The sequence below is a fragment of the Denticeps clupeoides genome, chromosome 12 (genome assembly GCF_900700375.1).
Source record: "Denticeps clupeoides chromosome 12, fDenClu1.1, whole genome shotgun sequence".
Lineage (NCBI taxonomy): Eukaryota > Metazoa > Chordata > Actinopteri > Clupeiformes > Denticipitidae > Denticeps > Denticeps clupeoides.
In genome coordinates, this window is record NC_041718.1 from 20616042 (window position 1) to 20635400 (window position 19359).

A 19359-nucleotide genomic window follows, 5' to 3' on the forward strand; every position below is an offset into this window, starting at 1 on the left:
ATGTTTTTACTGCAGTCTGTCCAAGATGGTCCTCGGGGTTATTGGGGAAACTCAGACGCTGACCTGTAGGCTTCGGGGAGGTTGGGGGCGTGCATATTTTGTAAATTGTAAAGCGCGCCGTGTGATTTGTCCACGGGGACGTGGTCGATGAGTGAAGCCCTGTCTGTCCTCTTCAGGCTTGCATCACGAGGGCATCTTCAGAGTGTCAGGCTCTCAGGTGGAGGTCAACGACATCAAGAACGCGTTCGAGAGGGGTGAGAGTCCGCACGGCAATTTGAAAGGTGGAGCACTGGGATTTCCCTTAGGAGGACACCTCTGTCACCTCTGTCCTGCAGGCGAAGACCCCCTGGCCGGAGACCAGAATGACCACGACATTGACTCCATTGCTGGCGTCCTCAAGCTCTACTTCAGGGGTCTGGAGCACGCACTCTTCCCCAAGGAGGTCTTCCATGACCTCATGTCCTGCGTCTGTAGGTTTCTGCTGCAGTAGTTGCACATTATTGTTTTTTTTTTTTCTTTTCCATATTGATTATTTTATCGAAATGTCTTAGAATAACCCAGCATTCCAGTTATATGTGCAAAAGGTGTGGTTTTTCTGTTTAATGTGATATAAAATCTATAGCTTATGTATGTTATAATGAATTGTCCATTATGGCTGCTTCCTTATAATGCCTCTTAATAAGCCTGTCCTAGTCTTTGGTTAAAGCTTTGTGTAAAATAAGTCATTTTAGTCACGTCCAGACTCATTTATGTCTAGTCAAGTTAGCATTGGGCTCTTAATCATGTACAAATCTTTAGCCTTTTACTAAAGGTTTCCGCGGAGAGGGGCGTCAACACGCACCGTGTGCTGTGCTGCAGTGTCTCACAATGACAATCACTTCACTTTCACGTCCATTTAAAGTCTGAGCAGTTCTATTTAACCCAGTCAATGTAGCACAAGTGCCTGGCAGAACAGACAAAACCCAGTTCATAATTACACCAAGGTTATCTTATGATTCTATTATTTTTAACTCATAGGCTCAAGAATACTCGACATCCATTTTCCACTCCGTCTTTTTCTCCCACTCACGTCCACACCCACTCGCACACCACCGGTATTCTGAAATCCAAATAAGTGGAAGTGACGTCGTCTGTGCGACAGGGAACTGAAATGATGCATTTTTTAAAAAAAAAAACGAGATGCAGCGTAAATGCTGGTAAAAGCATAATACCCGCTTTATTATGCTTTTACCAGCATTTACATTGCATCTCATTTTTTTTTTTTTTTTTTGTCATAAAGGCTCATTGACTAAGATTTTTAATCAAAATTTTAGTTGATTTGATGAATATTAATAGCGGTTAATGTGCTGTACTCCGTGTTTGTGCCCATGCAGCAATGGAGAACCTGCAGGAGAGAGCTGTCCACGTCCGCAAGGCCCTGCTGCCGTTACCCAGCAGCACCCTGGTCATCATGAGATACCTGTTTGCTTTTCTCAACCAGTAAGTGTCCTGCTGGTTTACTGCCCACCGCACACAGTGACCACATCCCTCGGCAAACACCGCGAGAGCGCCATTTTAGCTCTAATTGCGTGCGGACTGCGCTCTCCTCCATCATCCAGCTCCAGATTAATAACGGCCGCAGCTAGGTTGCGACCGAAGTATTCCCGAATGTTGCAGCTGTCGGCCCGAAGCTGGAGTTCGAGGCCGGAGGCGACTCTGGATTGTTGAGCAAAAGTAAATATTCCTCTCAGAGCCGTTGCCCCCGGCGACCGGAGCGACTCCAGCTCTGATGTCGTTGCCAGACGCCATGTGGGGGTTGGCGGGGGTGTTTGGGGATGGAGTGTAGAGGTCTGCTGTTGCCATCAGACCCCCGACTCGTCTCTATTACCGTCCCCCCGGGCCATCGGCGGCTCTCAACGGGTCTCTGTTCTCCAGCCGGCGCAGAGGTGCTGATACACACACACACACACACCCCTAACATATAGAAATACGGGAATTACTAAGCCATACGCAGCACGCTCTGAGCCAATTCTCATAAATTCTGGTTTGTAACCCCCCCCCCCCCCCCCCCCCCCAAAGAAAAAAATAATGCAGACTAAAACGACCCCAAGGAGAGTCCTCACCGGCGCACGAATCAGCCACTGCTGTGGAGGTTTTACATTTACATTTACTGCATTTACCAGACGCCCTTATCCAGAGCGACTTGCAATCAGTAGTTACAGGGACAGTCCCCCCCTGGAGACACTCAGGGTTAAGTGTCTTGATCAGGGACACGATGGTAGTAAGTGGGGTTTGAACCTTCTGGTTACCCACTAGGCTACTTAACAACCTTTAGGGACCCAACACTGTGCCCATGATAGTGGTTTTAATGTGGAGATTTAACTCTTATTTCCCACTTCCCCAGTCTGTCCCAGTACAGCGAGGACAACATGATGGACCCCTACAATCTGGCCATCTGCTTCGGCCCCACCCTGATGTCTGTCCCCGACGGCCATGACCAGGTCTCTTGTCAGGCCCACGTCAACGAGCTCATCAAGACCATCATCATCCACCACGACGGCATCTTCCCGGGCCCGCCGGAGCTCCAGGGCCCCGTCTATGAAAAGGGTGGCCCTGCCGAGGAGTACTGGTCAGTTCCAGTTCACCTACGGCACTTGGAGAGAAAACTGGTCACGTGATGCAGCTCGTTCGCTGAGGTTGGACAAAATGGACCTGGCAGCCTGTAGCGAGTGGAGTGGAGGGGTGGGCGTGGCCTGTGTGTTTAAGGGTCGCACGGTGGGCTGTTCGCATCCGTCTGTGTATTTGTTCATCTAAGCATGCTCCCGGCTGCAGCTGTATGAAGGCTGTCGCGCTGCGAGGCGGCCGGCGTCCAAGACAGCGAGACATTGGGACGAGGCGGGGCGGTTGTGTCCTTTAAGGAGCATGAAAAGGTCGTCGTTAAAAGTTGGGGCCAAGTCCTAATGGAGTTGCTGAACTGCAGTCTGTCAGATGCTGGCCCAGGAAATGGTTATTGCTGCAATGTGTGTGTGTGTGTGTGTGTGTGTGTGTGTGTGTTGCTGGTTGCCTGCTGCTCTCTTCAGGCTAAATTGGTTCTACAGTGTCACCCTTGGTGAGCAGTGGGCAGCTATGACAGGCGCCCGGGGAGCTGTGCGTGGGGGACTTTGCTCAGCAGTTCAGGATTCGAACCCGCAACCTTCCGATTACGAGTGCGTTTCCTGACCTGCGAGGCCAGCCACACACACACACACACACACACTCTAATTCTAATGTCCAGGTACTGTATATGAGAGCAACTGGAGGACCTCTGAACAATCCAGAGACGTTGATTAGTTCCAGTGAGATTTCGGGCAGAACTGGAGCAGAGTTTGCCTGAGCGCTGCGGGTTCCGAGCAGAAGCCATTTGATCCGCTCCCTGCCAAGGAGGGGCGGAGGTCCCCAGAGCAGAGCCACCATCTGGGCCCTGTCTGTCCCTGTCCCCGTCCCGGGTTTGGGGAAAAGTGCTTGAGCAAATGAACGCGTGTCTGGAATGAACGTTCCGGCTCCCACTGCCGCCTCTCTTCCCGTTTCCTCCCCGTATTCCCTTCTCTCTCTCCCTCCCTCTCGGTCTGCTTCAGTGCAGCGTTTGCTTCGTTGCCGTAGAGTGATGAGGAAAGCCATTAATGCAGAAACAATAGCAACAACAATAACTAGATAATAATATACAATAATAAGAACAATAATAGCAAAAATAATAACTAGATAATAATATACAATAATAATAAAATAACAATAATAACTAGATAATAATATACAATAATAATAAAATAGCAATAATAATAAAATAACAATAGCAACAACAATAACTAGATAATAATATACAATAATAAGAACAATAATAGCAAAAATAACTAGATAATAATATACAATAATAAGAACAATAATATCAAAAATAATAACTAGATAATAATATACAATAATTATAAAATAGCAGTAATAATATAATAAATATAGCAACAATAACTAGATAATAATATACAATAATAATAAAATAACAATAATAACTAGATAATAATATACAATAATAATAAAAATACTAACAATAATAGCAACAATAATAACTCGATGGCGTTTCCCTTCCCTCTGTCCGCAGTGACAGTCCGCACAGTGAGCCCCCCCTGGTGGGCGAACCGGCTCCTGACGCGGTGTCTGGCCTCCAGAACAGCGACGACGGTGAGAAGCACCCACACTCACACACGTTCTAATTCTGTAATAACCGCATGGCAGCGCAGCCACCGCCAGCGGCTGTACGCTAATCGCGACCTCTCACCCTAACCTGCCCGGCTGCCTGACCCTAACGCTGACCCCGGCTCCTGTACTTCTGCTTCTTCCCTCCGTCCTCCCCCTCTCTCCTCCTCTCTCCGGCTAAATCCAGGGTCCTTGACTGTTTCAGACGCCGACCCCATCGAGGCCGTGGCGCGCTTCGACTACGCCGGCCGCACCGACCGCGAGCTCTCGTTTAAAAAGGGGGCGTCGCTCCTGCTGTACCACCGCGCCTCCAGCGATTGGTGGCAGGGCCGTCACAACGGGACTGAAGGCCTGGTGCCACATCAGTACATCGTGGTGCAGGACACGTAAGAGACCTTCACCCTTTTACCCGCAGATTCTTAATCTTTGTGTTGCTGACTGTGTGTGTGTGTGTGTGTGTGTGTGTGTGTGGGTGTTACACAGGACGGATGGTTGTCCGGGGAGAGGTCCTAATGAGGCCCTGCTGCAGGAGGAAAAAGTGTCCACTAGGGGCAGCGCTAACTCGCCCACCGGGGGACACGTGGCCGACGTCTACCTGGCCAACCTCAGCAAGTGAGGCTGACGTCCGTTTGGGTGGGAATGGATTGTTATTCCAGTCCGGGGGTCTTGACGGGTCCGTGACTCTCGCGCAGGTTGAGGAAGCAGTCCACCGGGTCCAGTGGGAGCGGAGGACTTCGCAGGACCTTCCGGACGGCCGAGGGGCTGGGCGAGAGCGCGTCCGGGGGCATCAGGACGTCCTCCGCGACGGGGCTCGCCAAAGACGGCCCGGACAAGCGGCCGGTGAGCGCGCACAGCATGCTGAACTCCATCACGCGACACTCGTCCCTCAAGACCAAGGTGGAGAGCCCGCAGTTCCGCAAGACCACGCCCGCCGGCCGCTCCAAGAGCTTCAGCAACCACCGCCCCACCGACCCCGAAGTCCTTGCCCAGGTGGAGCAGAGCTCACAGGTAATGAATAACGGGTATTGAAGGAAGTTGGTCTGTTACCGAACTGCTGGGGTGCCTGACTCAGGGCGTGGCCAGGCCGACGTGCTTGATGTAACGTTGCTGAACTCTCTGGTTCCATTATAAGCTACGCAATTAAATCGAATCTCGATGTCAGTGGTGGCCTAGCGGTTAAGGAAGCGGCCCCGTAATCAGAAGGTTGCCCGTTTGAATCCTGACCCGCCAAGGTGCCACTGAGCAAAGCACCGTCCCCACACACTGGTCCCCAGGCGCCTGTCATGGCTGCCCACTGCTCACTCAGGGTGATGGTTAAATACAGAGGACAAATTTCACTGTGTGCACCGTGTGCTGTGCTCCTGTGTATCACATGTGACAATCACTACTCTTTCTTCTAATACAAAATGCCCATTAATTCCACTCCAGCACATAGCAGATATCACTGGTTAGTTCAGCAGCACAGCAAACGGTCCTCTTCGTGCAAGCCGTCCCGTGAGCGCTGCCGTGGCGCTTGTGTCAAACACCTGCCAACAACGTAGTGTTTGCTACCTTTGTACCTGAACAGTCGCATGCGCCACCCTGTGTTCCACCATGGGTATTACAACCTTTAACAATACAACATTTGGCGCCGACAACGGGAGTCAAAGAAGTGCAGCAAGCTTCTTCAGTGAGATGTACATTATTAATTAGCATAGGTACTTCCTACAAGGGGCGTTCCCACAAAGCTCCCAACAGTTGACCTGTCCCAGATCACAAGTCCGTCCCTCTTCGGGTTGCCTGACAGATGTTGCCACCCGGGCCCTTACTGCTCGTGCATACAAATATGTAATCTGACCCTAAAGAAGGAATGTGTGTGTGCTTAATGAATCTCATCAGCACGTTGTTGTGATGAATAGTTTTCTGGTTATGAATACTGAAAGGGTGTAAAGATTTATACAAGCATATCCAAAATATGCAGAGCGGCGTGGCCTCGGAAACCTGCGCCTGCTGTAAAAACCCCACGCAGCCCCGTCATTACTGTGCTCGTCTTGACATAAACAGCTAAAGCTGCGCTTTCCTCAGAAGTCAGGGGTGTAATGGCCTCATGAGCTAAGAAACTGCTGCCCTCTGCTGGTGGACCGTCTGTGGTGGTGGTTTATGAGCACCGAGGAGCACAAAGTCCCGAGTTCAAACCGCACTTACTACCGTCGGGTCCCTGAGTAAGACCCTGTTAATCCATTTCAAGGTTCTAATCCAGTCATTATCAAACTAGTTAAGGTCTTTTGGGGGGGGCGGAGTATGTCCGGCATACTGATGTAGTGTCATCGAAAACGGCACAACCTGTGTTTGTTTTGCCATCAGGTCATATTATTGATAGAAAATGTAGCCTAATAAGGACATGGCAAGAATTACAAACAAAGATAAATGACTCCCAAGAATTACAAGATTTCAATGTTATTCCCTTCTCAGGATATAGAGGCGGCCATGAACTCCGCCCTCAGCGAGCTGCGCGAGCTGGAGAGGCAGAGTTCGGTGAAACACACGCCGGACGTGGTGCTGGACACGCTGGAGCAGCTGAAGTCGGCCGGGGGTGGGGGGGCGTCGGAGCCGTCCAGCCCCCTCCACTCTCGCATGGCACGAGAGGTCGACACCCCCGGACACGCCCTCCAGCGCAGCGCCAGCTCCGCCAGCGACGTGCCCAGCACCTTCCGGCCTGGGAAAGGCGTGGGCCCCAAGAGTCCCCTGCTGCCCCTCTCGGTGTCCTCCGGCGCCGCCTCCTCTTCCTCCTTCCGCGAGAACCGCCCCCCCGCCACCAGGCCGAAGCCGGTGGTCTTCCCCAAAACCAGCTCCTCCTCAGGCGGGAGTCCGGCTATGGGCTCCCCGACCACCTCCATCCCACCGACCCCGCCGCCCCCGCCCACTGACAAGACCTGTCCAGTGTGAGGTCCCGCCCCTTTAACACAGGGCCCGCATCCCCTTCCACTCGATTCAGCAGGAATGGGGGAAAGGGGTGGGGTCTGTGATTTAAATAAAGAGACTTTATGAAAGACCATGACTGCAGTGGAGTGTGTCGGCGTGTGAGGGTGGAGTGGGTTTTTTTTTTATTTTTTTTTTATACGACTGTTGAACCTGGAACCTGCGGAACCTGGATTGGTCTTTTCAACTCAGAACTCAGGTTCTAGTTTTCTTTTATTTCTCTTTTTTTATTATAAAGAACCCAGTAGCTTTGGCACCATGTAATCTGTGAAAACGAGACTTTTTTTTTTTTTTTTTTTTTTTGCCAGATGAGTTGACTTTGTGTAACTCTCTCCTGGCTGCCAGTGCTGAGATGTTTACGCTGATGCCAGCATTAGAGACGGTGTTGCTGGGGTCTGCTGGGCACGAAGCGCTTGGTCTGCAATAAATATCATCTCCTACGCACACCACACCCACAAGCATGGGAGCAGCTCTAATTCCGCAATAATAGATTAGTGAAGCACCTCAATACAATGAAACTTTTTTTTAACGCTGTCAGCAGTCACCATGTAAATGGCCTTTATTATTACTTAAAGTATATATATTAAACAAAAAGTATGAATTCTAACTGGAAGATGGTCATCAGTGGATCGTCTTACTGCAGGACCTGTTCATCACTCAAAAAAAAAAAAAGAAAATCTATATATACATATACAGACACACACACACACAAATGTTTAGTTTTTTTCTTTTTAATTTCCTTTCTGGTGTTGAAATGACATGTTACATGTTTATAGTGAATGTGTGTGTGTACAGTACTAATGTGTGCATGCGTGTGTGTTCACGGTGTTTAAGGGAAAGATTTTGGGGGGGACCAGACGTTCACAAGAGGGCTAGAACTGTCCCGGTGTGTGACAGTCTCTCATCTGTTACTCCTGTTTCTCACGGTAGCAAAGTAAAGGTGGAAAAAAAGAGATTTGTAGGGGAACAGAACAGAGCAGGAACCTTCAGGGCCACTCTTCTTTTATACCCTCGTCATGAAAAATGTCTTAACCGCTAATTAATGAAATGACTTTGATATGTGAACCATTCATCGTGCTTGATTTTTAATACCTCATTTGGGAACTGGAAACTGTCATTCTGGTGGAGGGAATGAGAGACTTTTTTTCTTTTTTTTTTTTTATTCTCCATGTATGTCAGATTTACATTGAAACCGTGTTATGTTTTATGTTACAACTATGCTGTAAAGTTAAAGGCAAATGTCTTCATGCTCGCCCTCTTGCTCTCTGCATTCGGTAAATCTGAAATCGGTTGTTACGCACTTGAAAACTGCATCATACGCCTGTGAGCCAGTCAGGTGAGAACTTTTATTTTGTAATTGTATTGTCGAATATTGTATTTCCTGTCCGTTCAATACAAGAAAAAGAAGAAACTATGAAACCAGACCTAAACGACTGTACTGTCAAATATATTTATAGTTGTCTCTATGTCACCAGAAGAAACCTGTGTTCTCTCTTGCGCTTTGTATATACAATGCTGTACAGCACAGAGGTACATCATACTTTTTTTCCCTTTCTTTTGGTACAATATTGTACAGTAATAGCAATAGTACATCACTCTCTGATAGACCTTATATAATTCCACGTGTAGTTCTTAAACTTTAGTGTTTAGTAAACCTTTTTTTTTTTTTTTTTTAATAAACATTGCTTGCTATAAATATCCAGGTGTCGGGGTGATTTTGTCGTCGTGGGATGCATTTTTTGTAGCGTTAAAACACTTAAAAGGGTAAATTTCCTTCTAGTTTTATGAATAGAAACGAAGTGAAGCTGCATCCTGCACCTCCCCTCTCTGACCAGCAGGGGCCGCCATTTTAGCTTCAGCTGGCGCGGACCATTTGTTTTTCAAAGAAACTTTAGAGTTTTAGGGTAAAGTTTAATAAGCGTTTATTTACAGCGTTTCCCGCGTCGTTGCGGTTGTTCTGTAACAATAGTAAGAATAATGTTTTAACCGCCTGTTTCTTTAACGCGCGCCGCGCTCCCCGGTCCAACGCGGAAGCGGAGTTGGAACGAGACTTGTCGCGGATTTCCCCCTCTTGACGACCACGACACGGAACGGGCCACTTTCGGCCCTCTTCACGGGGCTTCGCCGTGGACACGAGCAGGTTCCCTCCCTCCTTTTATTTCCTTTTTTTTCGCGAAGCTGAACTTCGTTTCCGCACGTCTAGGCCGTGTGGAACGACGGGGTCCACTGTGCGTTACTCCAACGTTACCGTAACGTTTCCGTAGCATCACCACAGCATACTGAAACATGACTCGCTAACGCTTTTAGAAGTGAAGTAACTACTCCGTATTACTCCGCTGTTGAAGGAAAGATGCTCTTCTGGTGGACGTTACTGTTACAGAGACGTGGAAATCTCACGCGTGTCTGTCCACTTACACACACACATGCTGACAACTCCAATTTACCGTCCGATTTAATGTTGACGTCAAATTTACAGCATTTACCAGACGCCCTTATCCAGAGGGACTTAGTCAGTAGTTACAGGGACAGTCCCCCCTTGGGGACACTCGGGGTTAAGTGTCCTGCTCAGGGACACGATGGTAGCAAGGTACCCTTTGTGCATATATAAAATGGGCAGGAGATTGATGTTCTAAAACTACTGCATGTGACATGTGTGACCAGGCCTCTGCGGAAAAATGACAGCGAGCACGGCGAATTACATCTGGTCCATGGAGGACGTCCTGGGCCAAGGTGCCACAGCCAGCGTCCACAAAGCCAGAAACAAGGTACCTGACTGTTAGTGCAGGACCGGCCAGGCAGCTCCTCTGCCAGCACCGCCATCGAGGACCAAGCGCTCTGTTTCTGTCCCTGTGTGTGAAGAAAACCGGGGAGCTGGTGGCGGTGAAAGTGTTTAACGTGGCCAGCTACAGTCGGCCCTACGAGGTCCAGATGAGGGAGTTCGAGATGCTGAGACGTCTCAGCCACGTCAACATTGTCAGGCTCTTCGCGGTGGAGGAGGTACGGATTGTCTGGGGCCTTAGGTCCCGTGTTTTTACGGATCCGATCAGTGGCTGTTTTCTTTCCGTAGATGCACATGAACCCAAAGCAGAAGGTCCTGGTGATGGAGTTCTGCTCGGGTGGCAGCCTGCTGAACCTGCTGGAGGAGCCGGAGAACGCTTTCGGCCTCTCTGAGCCCGAGTTCCTGGTGGTTCTCCAATGTGTGGGTGCGTGTGCGGGGCGTCTGTCGAAATCCGCCGTTCGGCACCGCAGGCGAACAACTCTCCTTTGTCTCTCCCCTAAAGTCAACGGGATGAACCACTTGCGCGAGAACGGGGTGGTCCACCGCGACATCAAACCCGGGAACATCATGAGGCAGGTGGGCGACGACGGGCGGTCCGTCTACAAGCTCACCGACTTCGGCGCCGCCCGCGAGCTTGAGGACAACGAGAAGTTCGTGTCCATTTACGGCACGGAGGAGTACCTGGTGAGAACCACGACTCTGCACCCAACGTTCCCGGATTCCAAGCCGGGAATGTAGCCGCCGGTGAACCTGCAGCCGGTTGGGTTTTCTCCAGCGTGAGGGCCCTTCCTACCTGGCCCAGGGGCCACATAATCCATGTACCTGCTGCCACTGCAGTCCGCCCCTTTTATCGTCTTTCGTTTCGATGCCAGAAGGAGAATTCCTCTTTGTATCTGTAGAACTTGAGTAGTGAGTCCCGGAAGGGCGAAATAATTTACAAAAAAGGAAATAATTTCATATCCTCACACCTGATCCCATCTGGAATAAAATGACGATGCACCTCAAAATGTGTGTGTGTTTGTGTGTGTGTGTGTGTCAGCATCCAGACATGTACGAGCGTGCCGTGCTAAGGAAGCCTCAGCTGAAGTCGTTTGGTGTGACCGTTGACCTCTGGAGCATTGGCGTCACCTTCTACCACGCAGCCACCGGCAGTCTGCCCTTCGTCCCCTATGGAGGACCTCGCCGGAACAAGCAGATCATGTAATACATGTAATACTACAGAAGATCATTAAGGAAGCGGCCCCGTAATCAGAAGGTTGCCGGTTCGAATCCCGATCCGCCAAGGTGCCACTGAGCAAAAGCACCGTTCCCACACAATGAAAAGAAAAGTGAAGTGATTGTCACATGTGATGCACAGCAGTCGGTGCGCACAGTGAAATTTGTCCTCTGCATTTAACCCATCACCCTGAGTGCTTTGTCAGTGGCACCTTGGTGGATCGGGATTCGAACTGGCAACCTTCTGATTACGGGGTCGCTTCCTTAACCGCTAGGCCACCACTGCCCCTGCTCCCCGGGCGCCTGTCATGGCTGCCCACTGTTCGCTAAGGGTGATGGTTAAATGCAGAGGACAGATTTCACGGTGTGCACCATGTGCTGTGCTGCTGTGTATCACAAGTGACAATCACTTCACTTTTCGCTCCAGAGCACCTTATAATACATAGTTACAGGGACTATCTGTAGCTGGGTGGTAGTAGCCTAGTGGGTAACACACTCGCTTGTGAACCAGAAGACCCAGGTTCAAACCCCACTTACTACCATTGTGTCCCTGAGCAAGACACCTAACCCCAAGTGTCTCCAGGGGGGGACTGTCCCTGTAACTACTGATTGTAAGTCGCTCTGGATAAGGGCGTTTGGTAAATGCTGTAAATCTAGCTCAGCTAAAATCAGATTTTTAATTTTTCCATGACTTTTCATGGCATATTGATGGGATCTTCTCAGCCGAAACCAGGCCTGCTTCTTCATATCTGCTCTTCCCACAGGTACAAGATCACCATTGAGAAGCCACCCCAGGCGATAGCGGGCGTTCAGAAGGTGGAGGAGGGACCAATCGAGTGGAGCTACCAGCTGCCCCACAACTGCCAGCTGTCAGAGTGAGTGCAGCAGGGCGTGCAGACACGTGACCTAATTTCTCAATGGTGCGACGAAAAAAAAAAAGCACTGGACAGTCGGGTTGAAAAATGTATCTGATACAAACACGTATTAGGCCCTTGTATTCTAAACCAATCAGAGATCGTGATGGGCGGGGCCTGCCTCTGACTGGCCATGGTCCGGAAAGTGCGCATGCAGCAGTCAGACCCGTCAGATTAGTTTTTACCAGACATATGATATTTATCATATTTGTATGATATTTTTACCCTATGCACGATCAATAATTCCAAAAATACCCAAATATATGATTTTATATAATGTATTACCCCATTATTTTATGGCTACGTCATTTCATTAGCATGACAAGGTACAGATCTCTGTCTTCATCTGGCTGTGCAGACATACTTGTTTATGCTCATACGTCAAACTTGCAATAACCCCGTAATCAGAAGGTTGCCGGTTCAAATGCCGATTCGCCAAGGCGCCACTGAGCAAAGCACCGTTCCCACGCACTGCTCCCCGGGCACCTCTCATGGCAGGTTTAAAACATAATTGGAGTCTTGGTTCGGGCCAAGATCAACAGCTCTAGCTCACATTTTAATTTTAATCTACCGTAAATTCTACCAAACTCAAGTGAAGTTTGAACATGTAATGTTGAATGTTACACAGTGGCCCATCACTTTAAATGTCAGAATGTAAGTGGGTGGTAGTGGCTTAGTGGGTGAGACACTCACCTATGAACCAGATGACCACAAAGTCCCCGGTTCAAACCCCACTTACTACCATTGTGTCCCTGAGCAAGACACTTAACCCTGAGTGTCTCCAGGGGGGGACTGTCCCTGTAACTACTCACTGTAAGTCACTCTGATAAATGTCGTAAATGTAATTAATGAACTAAACACTTCTGTCCTTTATGCTTATATTGAAATGTCAGTGGATTGATCATGACAAAAGTAAACTTATGTTTCTCTCATTAAATGCAATAGTGTGAGTGAAGACGGAGGTGGAAAAAATGGGGTGATATTAATCTTTTTGTCTCTACAGGGGTCTGAAGGCGCAGCTGGTCCCAGTCCTGGCCAACATCCTGGAGGCCAACCAGGAGAAGTGCTGGGGATTTGACCAGTTCTTCGCCGCCACCACAGACGTCCTCCACCGGGTCACGGTCTACGTCTTCTCGCTGCAGCAGGCCACGCCCCACACCATCTATGTCCACTTCTACAGCACGTGAGTTTGCAGACAACTATATCTATTTATAAGAGCGCCCGCATTGCTGTTAAAATGTCAACATGTACACGGCCAGTTTGCATTTACATTTACAGCATTTACCAGATGTCCTTATCCAGAACGCCTTACAATCAGTAGTTACAGGGACAGTCCCCCCCCTGGAGACACTCAGGGTTAAGTGTCTTTCTCAGGGACACAATGGTAGTAAGTGGGGTTGAACCTGGGTCTTCTGCTTCATAGGCGAGTGTAGTAGGGGCTGGTAGTAGCCTAGTGGGTAACACACTCGCCTATGAACCAGGAGACCCAAGTTCAAGTCCCGCTTACTACCATTGTGTCCCTGAGCAAGACACTTAACCCTAAGGTGCTCCAGGGAGACTGTCCCTGTAAATACTGATTGTAAGTCGCTCTGGATAAGGGCGTCTGATAAATGCTGTAAATGTAAATGTTAACCACTAGGCTACCACCACCCTACCCTGCAACTGTGTGTTACCATGTTCCTTAGCGTGACGTGAATGCACGCACCGTGTTCCGGCCGTTTACATCCCAACACTCGTCCCTTTCCTGCAGGGCCTCCGTCTTCTTCGAGGAGGTTCAAGCGCAGACAGGCGTATCGCCCGAGCGGCAGCACTTCCTGTTCCAGGGCCACCGGCTGCTCCTGGAGCCCAGCATGAAGGTGGTCAACCTGCCCCAGACCACCGAGGACCGACCCATATTTCTGCTGAGCCACTGGCCCGAGAAAGCAGCGGGGATCATGAGCCGGGAACGTAAGAGACTGGATTTATAGTTTGCAGGGTCGTTTGTGCAAAAGAATGTAAGAATGAGCGTGGTGAACGTTGCAGTGCTGTGATGCTACATGTAACATTTAAACAAAGTGACATACTGACGAAAAAGAGCCACCGGCTACATAAAATGCAAACTTGCAAGAATAACAGAATAACAATACAGACGGCGCTAATAACCAGGTGCAGAGTAACAATGTGCAAATGCTGCTGTAATAGAAACGTAGTGGAGACATGTTCTGAACGTGAGAGGAAGAACATGTCTTTATCAGTCCAGAGTGGACAGTCCCTGAGTGTTCGGGTGTCTGATGGCCTGTGGGATGAAGCTGTTGCACAGCCTGGCAGCGAGGGCCCGAACGCTTCGGTACCTTTTCCCGGGTGGCAGGAGGGTGAAGGGTGCATTTTACTGTGGTGACATTGATGCCCCTGAGAGTTTGTAATTACCAAGGTTACAGTGTGTGTGTGTGTGTGTGTGTGTCACAGCTGTGTATGACCTCAAATATGACCTTTTTTTTTTTTTTTGTCATCTGTAGCGGAAACCCCCGCCATGCCCTCGAGATTTGACGTGATGGCCGACTACTCCTTCTCTAAGGTCAGGCTTCATGTTTTTCTCGTTCTTTTTTAAATCATACTCATTTTTATATGTCTGTCTGTGCACATTCAGGTTTTAGCACTGCAGTTTTTGTATGATGAAGGTTTAATAGAACTAATTTTACTATTTTACTAGGGGTCAAGTTTCGATTCTTGGGCTTGCGATTTGATTCAAAACATTCTTTTTTTTTTTTCCATCAGAAGTCACATTACAAAAATATAAACTGTTGCAAATATGCTGCAAACCTCCAACTTAAATTAAACAACTTAAATTGACACTTTAGATAAAATTAGATTAAATTAAACCAAATAAGAGTTGCTATATTTGGTTGTAAAGTTCCATTATCTGAATGAATAAAAATGCTGCTACATTTGGCTGTAAAGTGCTGTAACAAGTGTAACATCCAAAATATTAATTGATTTGCCCAAACGCCTGGACGGGGCAGGTTGAATTTTCTTTTCCATTGGATTTTCCATCCATTTCTTCTTATTCACACCAAGGATTACTATCTGAGCAGAAACCAGCACAGCACCAGCACACTAATCTGACGGGTCTCCTATCCGGAAAAACATTTAAACTCGCGCCGTTACAAAACGGGAAATATGAATCGATTTTGTGTCCTGTGTGAATACCCACCCCTATATTTTACTATGGAAGGACATACAGCGGTTGACGTCTTACTTACTTAATTTAACTTAATTTATACTGTACTTGTATTTGCAGTGTGTGCTACTTTTGTACCTTTACATTTTAGCTTTTTAGCTTTATCTACATGTGCAGGTTTTTTTTTTTGTACTTGATGACATGGTGGTGGTGTGATTGTGTTACTTGATTCTTTAGGCCCTCGTTGGTGTAATTCACCAGTTTTTGAGAGTTGCGTGCTCCCTACACAAGACACGTGAGCTGATCCTGCAGGGCTTCTATGCTTACATGTGAGTTTCACACAGTGCAAGAACACGGGACATGCAAGATTCAATGACCAGAAAAAAGCTGGCATGAAACTGCAGTGCATTCCTTTTTAAATGTGCTTTTTAGTGGTATCCTGGTCATTTGGTGGCCATCAAAATGTGTATGCGTGGCTTCTTCTTTCATAATGCATTGTACATAGTTCTTTCCCAAAATGTACATATACCAGACGGCCTTATCCAGAGCGACTTACAATCAGTAGTTACAGGGACAGTCCCCCCCTGGAGACCCTCAGGGTTAAAAATTGACCCGTTACTCCCTCCACCTGATTGTGCTTCAGAGAAAACGTTCGTAACGAATGCGTCGCATCAATGTCCAAGATCACCATCCTGACCATGAAGCTCCCATCCGTCCTCAGCATGGAGGAGAGGATTCTGAAACTGTGAGTAGTCTTCTGGTTTCTCTGTGGCTGCCTGTCTGAAGAGGCTTCTGAGCAGGTTCTGCCCTGACTGTTGCCCCTCAGGAGCCAGTTCCATTCACATCTGTCAGACTCCACAGAGGACATTGGGAGGTTAAGACAGGTCAGAGCTCCTACGGTGTTTGCTTCAGTCACGGTCTGTTCGCATTTACGTAACAGAGAGCAAATGTTCCTGTTGTAGGTGGAAGAGAACCTGCCGCTCTATGCCAACGGCATAAGAGAATTTCAGAACCGGCTGGACCACCTGCACGTGGATCTCGCCAAGTGTTCGACCGCTCTGGCCGAGGATAAATGGTATTCTCAATTTTTTAACGATGGGTGCTTTTCCGCATTTTAAAAACGGGAACATTTTTATCCGGCCTGGCCTTGCGGGGCCAAAGACCCTTTTCATGGGTCCTGGACACTGAACCCTCCCTCATGTTCCCAGCGTGCAGAAGATGGATGCCCTGCTGAAGAGGATCGTGTGCATTCACCAGCAGTACCGAAAGGACCGCCTCACTGGCAGTAAGTGCAGCGGGACTTCGTTTTGTTACGGAGCCATTCCGTTCGGAAACGTCGCTCCGGATAGATATAGTAGATACAGTGTTGTTTTCGACAAGAACATTTTTGACTAAATATCTTCCTCAGCGAACCTTTATGACGAGTCAGAAATGAGACGAGATGTAAATGCTGGTCATGTGACAATAACAATAATGAAATTGTTGGAAAAATGTATATATGTTATCATGTAATTACTTCTTTTATTCATATCCTTTAAGCACGAATATGTATTAATCCTTGGAATATTACTGACAACTCTTAATCATTAACAAACCTCAAAGCAAAGGTTTATTTCTGACAAATAAAAACAAGACTAAAATGTGGTTTAAATAATAAAAAAAAAAAAGTTTTGTTATCTATTATCTACTATGGAGGTAACGATAATCTAATAACAAGATGTTTTAATTATGAAGTGGGTTTGACTAAAAGAAAATGTTGTTTTTGCTAGGCCACCACAGCCCGACTAAAACTAAAATTAACACAAAATCAAGTACATTTACATTTACAGCATTTACCAGACGCCCTTAGTAGTTACAGGGACAGTCCCCCCCTGGAGACACTCAGGGTTAAGCGTCCTGCTCAGGGACACGATGGTAGTAAGTGGGGTTTGATCTTGGGTCTTCTGGTTCATAGGCGAGTGTGTTACCCACTAGCACTACCAACTATAGGCCAGGAGGTGTGTACCTGTCATTCCATCATTAAGCTGGAGCTGGGAGCTGGCTTGACCCGCTTCTGTCACCACGGACGCTGGGGTTTGTTTGAGAGAATTGGACAGCCGGACTCGTCTTTGTCCACGCCGAGCTGACAGCCTCGGATCTGAGCCGATCTCTGTAATTCTCCTGTCCTCTGACCTTCTTCTTGCAGAGCTCTGCTACAACGATGAACAGATCCACAAGTTCGAGAAGTAAGTCCCGCGGCTCCCACCGGTTCTTGACTTACAGACCTGCTGCAGTGCCCAGTTCCATCTGTCCCGTGTGTCTCTCTGCAGAATAAACCTGTCCACACACATCAAGAAGGTCAAGTCCCTCTACAGAGACGACTGCCTGCAGAAGTTCCACAGTGTTCTAGCAGCCGTGAGCAACTGGACCAGGTGAACTTTTGGTTCCAACCCACATTCCTTATTAAGACTAATTGTATGGTATGGTCCAACAGCCAATAAAATCATAAAGGTTCCAGTTATGGTTCCTGAAGGTTCCTCTTCAGACCCAACGCGGAATAAATAGAGAGGTGAATGTCTTCTTCGTTCCTGTTTGCAGTGTGCTGCATGACATCGAGAAGAAGCTGAAGGACTTCGCTCATTTCTTCTACCAGCTGATGGGAGACCTGCAGATGTGCGAGGAGGGCCAGAACAAGGTGAGACCATCCCACGGCACCGCCTGCAGATCATGCGAAGAAGTCTCAGGTAACTGACTTCTTCGCCCTGTTCTGTTCCATATCCAAACCTCCTGGGACGCGAAGGTCCTGGACAGTGTCCTGGTGCGATCGCTGCAGGGTTCCCAAGACGACATGGGCAAAGACCACATGATCCTCAGGTGTGTCCCGGATCTACTCACTTACGATCCCTGCGAAGAGAAACTGCCCCGAGATAATTGAAGAACAGTAGATGCTTCCTGACATCCCGCTCAGGTTTATTTTTCTCTCTTTCGTCTCAGAATGAAGCACCTGAAAGCCGAGATGGAGGCGGTGGCTCAGGAGCTTCAGTCCAACAACGGCATCATCGCGAGGTGTGGAGGGTTTTTTACGGATCACGGCTGTACCGAGGTCTTTCTTCACCCCTCTGGTCTTTTTTTTTTTTTTTTTTCCCCAGTCTCGGGACCTTGAACTGCCCCACACCGCTGAAGCAGAGTTCATCCTGACCCCGCGGCCAGTGGGACAGGAGGACGTCGGATGGGCCGTGCTTGCAGCACTTTCACCGAATGGAGACCGGAATGATGAAATCCACACGGACCTCGTTTCCAGAACTTTCTATTGCTGACAGAATAAAAATAAAAACGTTTCATGCAGCCTGTATCCGTGGAAAGCAGCAGAGGAACAGAGGGGTGTGGAGGAAGAGGTCGTGGAGAAATCGATTAATGTGGCCAGAACAACCAAAATAAAATCATCATTTAACTGTATGTGTGTGTTATAATTTTACTCTGTATGTGTGTGTGTTATAATTTTACTCTGTGTGTGTGTGTTATAATTTTACTCTATGTGTGTGTGTGTGTGTTATAATTTTACTCTGTATGTGTGTGTGTGTTTAATTTCACTCTGTGTGTGTGTGTGTGTGTGTGTGTGTGTTATAATTTTACTCTGTGTGTGTGTGTGTGTTATAATTTTACTCTGTGTGTGTGTGTGTGTGTGTTATAATTTTACTCTGTGTGTGTGTTATAATTTTACTCTGTATGTGTGTGTGTTATAATTTTACTCTGTGTGTGTGTGTTATAATTTTACTCTATGTGTGTGTGTGTGTGTTATAATTTTACTCTGTATGTGTGTGTGTGTTATAATTTCACTCTGTGTGTGTGTGTGTGTGTGTGTGTGTGTGTTATAATTTTACTCTGTGTGTGTGTGTGTGTGTGTTATAATTTTACTCTGTGTGTGTGTGTGTGTGTGTGTTATAATTTTACTCTGTGTGTGTGTGTGTGTGTGTGTGTGTGTGTGTGTGTGTGTTATAATTTTACTCTGTATGTGTGTGTGTGTTATAATTTCACTCTGTGTGTGTGTGTGTGTGTGTTATAATTTTACTCTGTGTGTGTGTGTGTGTGTGTGTGTTATAATTTTACTCTGTGTGTGTGTGTGTGTGTTATAATTTTACTCTGTGTGTGTGTGT

General features: G+C 47.8%; 2 protein-coding genes across 6 annotated transcripts in view; both read left to right on the forward strand.

Annotated features, from left to right (window-relative positions):
• srgap2 (SLIT-ROBO Rho GTPase activating protein 2) overlaps nucleotides 1–7833 on the forward strand; it is a 50562-nt gene extending 42729 nt beyond the window's left edge. For 3 of the 5 annotated variants that reach the window (XM_028997504.1, XM_028997503.1, XM_028997507.1), the window contains 9 exons: nucleotides 177–254; nucleotides 336–470; nucleotides 1374–1479; nucleotides 2384–2608; nucleotides 4109–4188; nucleotides 4391–4589; nucleotides 4687–4815; nucleotides 4896–5211; nucleotides 6655–7833. In XM_028997504.1, coding sequence (XP_028853337.1) covers nucleotides 177–254; nucleotides 336–470; nucleotides 1374–1479; nucleotides 2384–2608; nucleotides 4109–4188; nucleotides 4391–4589; nucleotides 4687–4815; nucleotides 4896–5211; nucleotides 6655–7128 — 1742 coding nt within the window. In that variant the 3' untranslated portion in view covers nucleotides 7129–7833. Of the gene's footprint in view, nucleotides 1–176; nucleotides 255–335; nucleotides 471–1373; nucleotides 1480–2383; nucleotides 2609–4108; nucleotides 4189–4390; nucleotides 4590–4686; nucleotides 4820–4895; nucleotides 5212–6654 lie in introns of those variants that run through there. The other 2 variants (XM_028997505.1, XM_028997508.1) reach the window with 2 other exon arrangements.
• Nucleotides 7834–9066: 1233 nt separating this feature from the next.
• Nucleotides 9067–18661, forward strand: ikbke (inhibitor of nuclear factor kappa B kinase subunit epsilon). The gene is made up of 21 exons (XM_028997509.1): nucleotides 9067–9301; nucleotides 9823–9926; nucleotides 10021–10158; nucleotides 10229–10364; nucleotides 10443–10624; nucleotides 10980–11140; nucleotides 11920–12030; nucleotides 13073–13252; nucleotides 13820–14016; nucleotides 14565–14623; nucleotides 15464–15555; nucleotides 15870–15971; nucleotides 16053–16110; nucleotides 16189–16301; nucleotides 16435–16511; nucleotides 17412–17451; nucleotides 17536–17637; nucleotides 17804–17900; nucleotides 18006–18079; nucleotides 18200–18271; nucleotides 18355–18661. The coding sequence occupies exons 2-21, from the start codon at nucleotides 9837–9839 to the stop codon at nucleotides 18401–18403; spliced, it is 2130 nt and encodes a 709-aa protein (XP_028853342.1). The 5' UTR covers nucleotides 9067–9301; nucleotides 9823–9836; the 3' UTR covers nucleotides 18404–18661.
• Nucleotides 18662–19359: the final 698 nt, after the last annotated feature.

What these genes read in the sequence shown, in the direction of transcription:
- ikbke (XM_028997509.1), top strand. Translation starts at nt 9,837, where the DNA reads ATGACAGCGAGCACGGCGAATTACATCTGGTCCATGGAGGACGTCCTG. An exon ending in CGCCGGAACAAGCAGATCAT is followed by an intron (nt 11,141 to 11,919) that starts GTAATACATGTA and finishes CTCTTCCCACAG; the next exon opens with GTACAAGATCACCATTGAGA. An exon ending in TATGTCCACTTCTACAGCAC is followed by an intron (nt 13,253 to 13,819) that starts GTGAGTTTGCAG and finishes CCTTTCCTGCAG; the next exon opens with GGCCTCCGTCTTCTTCGAGG.